Below are 10074 nucleotides of genomic sequence, written 5' to 3' on the forward strand. Positions count from 1 at the left end.
CATCTGTATAAAAATAAACTATGTTTTTATCAATAATGAATTAATCATCTTGAAAAATTAATAGCAATTACAAATCCAAAACAAATAGAATTTCTATTTTGTAACAGAAGTAAAATGACACCCCTTCTTAGTTCTATTAAGAGAGAATTATAAGGAGAGGAGACGAAAGTAGTAAACCTGATGTGCATTCAAGCTTATGTACATGATGGGTCAGAGAGTACTGTTGTAGAGGGGTTTTATAGAAAAGTCTCTAATGATTCAAAGTTTTAAGTCTTCATGGGAATAGTAAAATATCAAGAGAGTTTTCTTTTCATCATTTCCATTTGGTTTGTAGCAATAGCTTAATCCAGAATCTCAATGAAACTGTGTTTTGTGCTGCCATTCAGAAAACACTGGGAGCAATTTTACTCCTCAATTACAGAAGTTTCACGTTCTTTTTCTAGTCTTTACGTTTGCTTTGATTTTGTCTTCTGTTTGTCATTTCTACTCTAAATATTGTGTTAGGTGATTAGATATATTCCAAATGCATAACTGCTCAATAAAATGAGCTGCTTTTATGTTAGGAGACACAGCCCGGCTCTCTGGAGGGATGTGCTATGGAAGATTAGAGGTGAATCGAGGAGGCAGCTGGAGGTCAGTATGCTCTCAGTCTGTGGACTCCAGAGACGCGGACGTGGTCTGTAGAGAACTGGGCTGTGGAGTCTCCAGGGCTGTGCTGGGAGGAGCCTCTTCAGGACAGGGGACTGGGCCCGTCTGGGCAGATGAGATCCAGTGTCGGGGTGATGAGGAGAAACTGGCCCACTGTCCAGTCCTGAAGAGAGAGCAGCACAACTGTACACATGCGGATGACGTCACCATTGTCTGTTCTGGTAAGAAACTTACAGTTTCTTCCTCACAAAAATTGAAATAAATTGCAATCTTAAACGTTATAGAGAAATCTTACAGGTTAGAGAAGTAAAGGTTTCAAATTGTTATCATGTTTATTTACATGTTCTTCATATTTAAACGACCTTGTTACTATTGCAAATTTCAAGAAAGAACCCATGTGAATAAAAAAGTCCATGTTTGCTAATTCTTAGTTTATGGTAATAATATGACTGAAATATTGATTACATGAGTATTAATTCCTGAAAATTAAAAATAACCTAATTATTATATTAGTTTTTCTCATGAATACAAAGACCTATGAAATATGTTTGTTATTCCAACATTATCTTATGCTGGTAACTCTTCTGCTCTCCGTGACACCACTCACTGTCCTGTCCTATGTACCATGTCCCGTGTCCCGTGTCCCATGTCCTGTGTCCAGGCTACACTGACTTCAGGCTGGCCAGCGGTCCTGACCGGTGCTCTGGCAGAGTGGAGATGAAGTTGGGGGCTCAGTGGGGGACAGTCTGCGATCAGGGCTGGGACCTCCGGGACGCCACAGTCCTCTGTCAGCAGCTGAACTGCGGCAATGCTGAAGCAGTCCTGGGCCCGGCCAGATTCGGACAGGGCAATGGCTCCACGTGGACCGATGTGTTCGACTGTGAGGGCACCGAGACTGAGCTAAGACACTGTCCCATCTCTCCATGGGCTCACAGCTCCTGCAGTCACAGCAGAGATGTGGGAGTCGTCTGCTCTGGTGAGTCCTGCTCTCTACCAGACTGTAACAGGCCATTTTTATTTAAGGTTCATGAGAATGAAATTCCACAGTGAGGTAAGAGCTATTCATTAGATCAAGTGTTTTTACTAATAAAAAGGGACATTATATAATTTATTCAAATTACTATTATTAGGATATAGTATTATATTGTGTATTTTGGGCAGTTAAACTATATTACACATGCATGATCAATTATTATCACAAACAGGCTTTTGTATTTCTGTGCTCATTTTATATTCAGTTGTTACAGCTATCTGTGAATCTATGTATTGTTTTCTAAAATTAGGATTTTTAGATTATTAACACATATGTTATAGGTGTATTTGCAAAAATAAGGGAATGGCACTGGATGCATAATGCGCAGTTTCTGAAATACTAGGGTGAAGTGATTAAACCTCCCACAGTATTTAGATACGGGCTCTATTTCACTGTTAAACTCCTGTCTGTCTCCTGTGTTGCCTGACTCTGCCAGGAGCGGAGGGAGGGGTCAGGCTGGTGGGAGGAGCCGGGCGCTGTGACGGGCGGGTGGAAGTCTTCTCCAGCGGCAAGTGGGGGCGACTGCTGGACTCGTCCTGGACAGACTCTGCCGCCTCGGTGCTCTGCAGACAGCTGGGCTGCGGTTCGGCTCTAGAGACCTCCAGCTCCTCTCGCTACGGGCCGGGCCGCAGTGACGTGTGCTTCTCGGGCGTCTCGTGCTCCGGGAACGAGACTCACCTGGGGAACTGCAGCCGCCCACAACCGGTCAGCTGTAGCTCCGGGAGTGACGTGGGAGTGCTCTGTGAGAGTGAGTCTGTCTGCAGGACAACACTCCTGCCGGAAACACACACTGGAGCGAGAAATCATTTTCATGAAAGAAAAAAAAACTAAATCTGTCTTCATTCTTGGTGAATTAAAAGAAAAAAAAACAAAATTCTCATCACTCAATTTGCAAATATGTTTATTTTTCACAGGGCATTATAATTTACCTCCTTTTGTGTTGCTTGTGATCCAGCTACTTTACTGCCAAACTTAAAGATGACTTTAGCATTAGTTTACCACCACTTTGTACAGTTGTTGATTGTTATATAAAAACACTTGTTCTTGTTTAGAAGTGAAAGACGTCTCCCACTGTTCTTTCCCAAGAGAGATCCTGTCGTTTCCTCTCTGTGTCTCGGTGAAAGAGTTCAAACACACAAGAGTGAGCAGAGTTCCTGCTGTTTTCCGCTCCCACAGAACACAGGCTCCTCCGGCTGTCCGGGGCGGAGAGCCCCTGTGCTGGGCGGCTGGAGGTGTATCACCGGGGCTCCTGGGGGACGGTGTGCGATGACTCCTGGGACCTGGCGGACTCTCAGGTGGTGTGCAGGCAGCTCCAGTGTGGGACGGCCGTCCGCGCCCCAGCGCCAGTGTCCTTCAGCCAGGGCGCCGGACCCATCTGGCTGGACGAGGTGGGCTGTCTGGGGAACGAGTCGTCTCTGTGGGAGTGTCCCTCCAGACCCTGGGGTCAGCACGACTGCGGACACAAGGAGGACGTGACCATAGTGTGCTCAGGTGTGACAGCAACATTCCTCATCAGCAAAGAAAAAGATTTAGTCAATTTTAGTCACTTGTGAAGGAAGGACACTCAGTGATCACTGGGGCCACTATGGCACAGAATGTGGAAGCAGAATCCTTGTATTGAATTTGTAAGAAATTTAAATTCAGTCAAAGTTGTAAGTTGTTCAACTCAAATATAGTAAACCAACTACAAAACTGTCAATTGAATAACCATTTCTGTTTGAATGAAGCTGTTACAGGCTGGTCAAAAACACTAACAGCCCTGGAGAGGCTGACTATTGTGTGGTAGCTAACTTTAATGATTTAACATGAAAATGGAGGAAAAAACAAGTCTTCAGCCATCAGTTCTACTGTTTCACTAAGCAGGTTCTCTGTCTCACATCATAGTGAGAAGATCATTTCCCTGTTCTGTTTTTTAGAATGCCAAAATGTAAAGTTTCTGCAACATAAACACCAACATGTGAGAAGAAGCAGAAGAAACAGTAATGATAAAGCTTTACTGGCTGTTCACCATGGCTTGTTCAGTGTAACAGGTTTTTATCACCAGCTACTGCAGCACCTCTTTGTCAGCTGTGATCCCCCAGGTCCAGTGCCTGCTGTCTGTCTCTCTCCCCTGGCAGCACTGTGGCACAGTGGGTAGGATTGTGGACTTGTCACTGGAAAGCTGTGGCTCCAAATCCTGGGTGACTCCTGAGCAGCATACTGCTCTGGTATTGCTGTATTAAAATATCCAGTTGTATAAATAGGAGCAAATATTTTTCAATAGAAAGATTGCAGTGTAGTTAATTATCAATCTAATTAACCATCTCTCTCCCCAGAGTTCAAGCAGCTGAGGCTGGTGAGCGAGGAGTTTGAGTGCGCAGGGAGAGCTGAGGTCTTCTACAACGGCACCTGGGGGAGCATCTGTCAAAACCGCATGGACTCTCACACAGCTTCACTGATATGTCGCCAGCTGAACTGTGGGGATTTCATTGACTTTTATACCCCTGCCGATGGGTCAGGTCTTAAATGGCTTGATGATGTTCAGTGTAAAAAGCATGACGTGTCACTGTGGCAGTGCTCCCATTCCCCTTGGGGAGAGAACAGCTGTGATGACAGAGACGTAGCAGGTTTAATTTGCACAGGTAGAGTGTTTAACAGGTATAACTTTTCTTTTACTACTTCCATGATTTTCAAAGCATTATGCACCTTTCCACAGTGACTAAAATTGCTTTTAAATTCCACTCCAATTTCCTTCCCCTTGTGTAATACTTTGTACCGGATCTCTAATTCAATTCTTTACAGGTAAAAGAGCTAAACCAGCCTCCACCACCCCAAGACCTTGTACTGAAGACCCAGATCAGCACCACTGTCAAGGTAACATCATGGTGATGGGAGACTTCTTTTTCCCTACTCTTCAGTGTGCTGGATGTTAGTCTTGTGTCATGTGAAGTAGGAGCCACAGCTTTTTCTTTATGGATGGGACCTGAGGGGGCCCCTGACATAGAATTTTGCTTTACAATTGAGGATTCTCCTTAGAGGTTTCGATAATCAGAGGGAATGGAGTGCGTGTTCTCCACTCTAAGTTTTCCTTGATTATTGCCTTCCTGGGTGCAAATTAATTGACCAAATTTTACCAGAGAGCTTTGAATGATTGCCCAGACCTGACTCTCTTGTCCACTTCTCCCTGCAGAGACAGACAGGCTGCGGCTCGTGGGAGGGGTCAGTAACTGCTCTGGCCGGGTGGAGGTGCTGTACGGGGGCTCCTGGGGGACGGTGTGCGATGACTCCTGGGACCTGCGGGACGCCCAGGTGGTGTGCAGGCAGCTGGGCTGTGGGGAGGCAGTGAGCGCTGGGACAGAGGCCTCCTGGGGGGAGGGGAACGGGACGGTGTGGCTGGACGAGGTGAACTGCAGGGGCAGCGAACTCCACCTGTGGGACTGTGAGCACGCCGCACTGGGGCAGAGCGACTGTCGCCACAAAGAGGATGCAGGAGTGTCCTGTGCCAGTGAGTCTGATTGCACAGCGAGTGCTGTAACTAGGATACATCAGGATTGGAGAAACTAGAGGCTCTATCCTGATCACATCCAGTAGTAAGACAAACAATTCCAACAGTTTTTTTTCACTGCAGCTACACTTAAGTATTAGGAATCTAAGAAGCGGTTTTATTCTGCATGTAAATCTTGTTCATTCCTTTCAGGACTTGGTATTTCTTTCATTTTCAGAGCCAAGCTTTACCCTAGATCATGTCCTGCTACACCTGCACAGCTCAAGATGTCTTCTGTCCCATTTGTACCTCCCTGTACTGCACAAACCACCCCCACTCATGATACCTGATCATGTGGAGTCTCACAACAGCTGGAACAATATCCCGTTCACTTCTAGTCTTCAGGCCAGCACCAGCTTTATATATTATAGTTCAGAGGTTCCCAGTCCTGATCCAGGGACCCACTCTTGACTTAATGCATCCAACAAGTCACCTGGTTGGAAATTTTGCCAGTATTATTTCCTGCTGAAAGCTTGAAGATTTTAAGTAGAGAAACACAGTAGTTAAAAGGAAGGCAGATCTGCTTTGGGTTAAGGATGTCAAAACAATTACAGAACCATTCTCAAATCTATTAGGACTTCAGTGATTGAATTAAGCAGATGTGGGGATCCCCAGGACCAGGAGTAGGAGCCCCTGCTTTAGTTAACACATAGAAAAGAGATGAGTCAAAAGCTCTGCAGAAAATGGATTTGACTTTATAAAATTTGAATAAGAACTACTATATTTGCTACAGTAGTAACTAGATTTTTTCATTGGTTTTAATTTGCAACAAATTTTGTGCTCAAAGTCATCAGTAGAATCTCTCTATAATCTCTTTTTACTTCTGTTGTACCCAGAGCCGGAGAGGATAAAACTGTCCGGGGGCCCCAGCGCCTGCTCTGGCCGGGTGGAGGTGCTGTACGGGGGCTCCTGGGGGACGGTGTGCGATAACTCCTGGGACCTGCGGGACGCCCAGGTGGTGTGCAGGCAGCTGGGCTGTGGGGAGGCAGTGAGCGCTGGGACAGAGGCCTCCTGGGGGGAGGGGAACGGGACGGTGTGGCTGGACGAGGTGAACTGCAGGGGCAGCGAACTCCACCTGTGGGACTGTGAGCACGCCGCACTGGGGCAGAGCGACTGCCAGCACAGGAGGAGAGCAGGGGTTCGCTGTGCTGGTGAGTGCAGAGAGAGAGCTAGTGGCATTTTGAATAGATGATTTTCAAACATTTCTGAGCCCTGTTTTCTGTAGTTAATAAGTTCAATAAATCAGGGAGAAATATATTTTGCTTCATATGGTTTCAAGCTTGACTCAGTGATTCTTTGTGTGACTGACATCAGTTACGGCGAGTATTACGAACCCTGTGCAGGTCTCTGGTGGAGTCCGGGCCAAACGAGTCTGAGAAGGGCGAGGCAGGAGGGAAGTCGATAGGTCCAGGCATAGTTGAGTCCAGAGAGGAGACGAAAGAATGGTCGAAAGGGGTCCGAGAGGCGAGGTCCGAGAGCACAAGATGTCTAAGGTTGTCGGTAAGGAGAGCTCAGGAGGCGGGAAGATTCCCAATACCGAGCAGTGAACAAGGTTAGCAGGGGGTTAAAGCAGTGAGGGAAGAGGTGTGGTGTGGTAATAGGGTAATGGGAGTTAATTAGGGCCAGCTGCGCTTGGAACAACATCTCCTTTGCATCAGATCATCCCCACCATAGACAACTTGGAAAATGCTCAGAAAAAAAGCATCAGCCTGTTTCCTCCTCTGTTTCAGATCCCCCAAAGTCCAGACCAGCCCCTCAGGCTCCAGGAGGCCAGTCCTCTCTGTGGATAGTCTGCATCGTCCTGGGAGCCCTGCTGTTCGTGGCTGCTGCCCTGGCTTGTGGGCAGAGACAGAGGAACAGAGCCCTTCAGAAAGGTGAGCTTGGTCTCCCCACTGTCTCTACCAGTCAGACTCTGTATTGTGTTCAACAGCACAGCAGTGCTGATCAGGAGCAGGTCAGTGGTGTCTGATCTCACATCCACAGTACTGGTCTGGCTCTGATCTGACAATGAAGTGAAGAAATGGTGACTGGTGCCCTGATTCAGAAAGATACACTGTGGAATCACAGTTCTTTTCAGTTGAAATAGGTTCTGTACATTGACACAGTTAAAAATACTGATTTTTTAGTGAGAATGAGAAACTGTTCTCTACATTCTGACAATAACCATCGTGTCTGTGGGATATTTCATATTAACAGGCCTCTTTTTCATCTCCAATCAGAGATTGCTCAATGGGAAATGACCTCCTTGCCCTACCAGGACGCTCTGTATGAAGAAATTAACTACAAGCTGTACCAGCAGGGAACATACAGACAGCACAGAAAAGGTTTGCTGCCTGTCTGCTTCACTACTGTCTTCTTCCCCAAGCTGGTGTCAGTTGTGCAAACATTATTCCTGTTAGAGGAGTAGAAGGGGTCTAGTGAGGAGAGGAGTCTCTCAGCAGCTGGAGTGACTGTCCTGTCTGATCTCTGTGCTGCAGGGAGTGATCTCTCTGGAGGGCTGGACTATGATGATGTGGCAGATGAGGACAGTAAAACTCCAGGTAAGACAGGCTGGGGTCTGAAGTGGTTGTGATTGTGAGAATGAATAAAGGATTGTGAAGATGAAAATTCAAGGGCACCACAGCTGAGTAGTGGTTATTTCAAAGCTTCAAGCCTTGGGAGCTATTGCATAGCTATATATCAAACAATAGTGGTTAATTGTCACCGCTGCATATGAAACTCTACAAATTAATATGTATATAGTGCAGGCTTTGTTCTCTGCTTGCGGATACAATTGACTGAGTCTCTTTTCTCCAGGGAGTCTGTCTGGGGATGATCTGGACTATGACGATGTGAAGGAGGATGGAGAGACCTCAGTTCCAGGTACAGTCACAGCTCTTTGTGAATTTTTGCAGAGCTGATACTTAAGCTGTTTGTCCTCTATAGGAATATAAATATATAAAACTATTATATATAGTATAATATATAATAAAACTAATTATATATAGTAGTATAATTATGATAGCTTCTCAGTAACCCTCTTTTCCAGAGATCAGTGATATCATTATGGTTTGTTTCTCAATACCTTTCTTGGTGACTCTCTTCTCTCCAGGGGGTGTGACTGAGGGTGATCTGGACTATGATGATGTCCAAGAGGACAATGGGACTTCAATACCAGGTAGAACCACAGCTGTTTCCTAGGATGTGCAGAACTGATAGTGAGAATCACTCTACTTCAGCCAGAATTGTGTAACTTGAGCTGAAAAGTGATTCAGCCTAATACTGTACTTGTGAACCTGAGTGTTTCTGTCTCTTGCAGAGACAGTCCTGTCTGGAAGAGTCTCCCCAGAACCTTCACTCCAGGGTGACAATGAATATGATGAGCCCTATGAGCAGAGCAAGTGACCCTCTGAGCCACAGCAACTCTCCAGACACAGCAGACCTGCAGCATCGTGTTTCATTCAGCTTCCTTTCCCTTTAAACAGGCAGTTCATAACCTCCAGTTCTGTGTATTACACTGTTAGGCAGTTTATATTCAGCTCTGCACTTGTTAAACTGTTCATTATTAACAGGATATTTTGCTTTGTTTCAAATTTTTGATTTAATAAAATTTTTTTTAAAATGATTTAAAAATTATTCTGGATTCTGGACTTTGCTCTATTAGAAAAAACAAGTAGTGTTAGATTATTGATTTGACTGCAAAGGCATTCTGTCAGCTTCAGCACCCAAATGTGCTGTTTTCTATTTGGGTATTGTAGTGCCCACATGTTTTTTACTGTATCTTCACAAACAGTTTTTATCAGTTTGATTTCTGTAGTGTAGTTTTGCCTATTTTAGATTTTGAAAACTACAAGCTGTGTCACAGATATGGGGGTGTCAAAAATGTATAGTGACCCTGATATGCAGGAAAAGCCAGCAGCATTCTCCGGACGGCCACAATCCAGTATCCTGGTGTGCTCCTTTCCGCCAAATTGCAGGAAAAGACATTGTTCTTCAGTCCCAACTGTCTTAAAAAACATGTCCCATTAAGATCTCCCTACCCAGTCTCTCTGCAACACGTACAGGGTAGGAGGAGGAAGACGATGCCTCAGCCTTCCTCTGATGCTCTCTGTAGAGTTCCCCTCTGCTCTTCGAGTCCTGTCCTGCATCCAGTGGTGCAAATTCTCCCCTGTCCTGTCCAAATCCTCCCCCCATCTTTAGCCCTGTCCTGTGTCTGGTGTTGTAACCTGTACCCCACACCATTCTCACTGAGAACCCCTGCCTGAGGCTTATATATCCTCCTCCTGGCCAGAGCTTAGTGGAGACTAATTAATGGGCTCACTGTATGTATGTGCCCTAGTATAACAGTATATCGTTTCTACCTACTTTGTTCTTTGTGTTTTTCTCAATGCCTGTCTGTTCCATGGCTGGTCCAGCCTGTTCCCAGTCCCACGTCACCACAGAACTGTGATGTAACTAATGGGGACCTAGGCAAACAGTGTGATGCTCAGTCTTTGTTGAGCACCTGCTCCATGGGTTACACCAGGAAGGTTTGAAGACCTTGATTAGAGTGAAGAAGCCAACACTAGAAGAAACAAAACCACTCCTAACACAACTCAAACTCAAAGACACTGGCCATTACATACATACTGTACTGAAAGTCAATATACCTCCAGAACCTGCTGCCCTCCACACACTTTTGTCACTCTGTACACCTGTACATCATTTCAAGCACAAAGACTGTGAGCTTGTCACAGTGCAGTGATGACATCTGCAGCTGTTTTCCCAGAAACCAAACACATCGTCAGTCCTCACTGCAGAGGAAAAGTGTCTCTTTCCAAAAAATGTTTTTTTCAAAAACTTCACATTAAATATATTTAGTATATGAAGGGTCAGTTCAGTCAATACTGCT

At 45.4% G+C, this 10074-nt stretch overlaps 1 protein-coding gene across 1 annotated transcript; it reads left to right on the plus strand.

Moving 5' to 3' along the window:
* The first annotated feature begins 589 nt into the window (after window positions 1–589).
* Window positions 590–8588, plus strand: LOC148833623 (antigen WC1.1-like). Its single transcript, XM_088915253.1, has 11 exons — window positions 590–869; window positions 1310–1624; window positions 2118–2429; window positions 2858–3172; window positions 3997–4302; window positions 4851–5169; window positions 6051–6355; window positions 6935–7078; window positions 7682–7744; window positions 8001–8066; window positions 8503–8588. The coding sequence occupies exons 1-11, from the start codon at window positions 590–592 to the stop codon at window positions 8586–8588; spliced, it is 2511 nt and encodes an 836-aa protein (XP_088771379.1).
* The last annotated feature ends 1486 nt before the right edge of the window (window positions 8589–10074 follow it).

The sequence above is a fragment of the Atractosteus spatula genome, chromosome 5, assembly GCF_055471065.1.
Source record: "Atractosteus spatula isolate fAtrSpa1 chromosome 5, fAtrSpa1.hap1, whole genome shotgun sequence".
Classification (NCBI taxonomy): Eukaryota; Metazoa; Chordata; class Actinopteri; order Semionotiformes; family Lepisosteidae; genus Atractosteus; species Atractosteus spatula.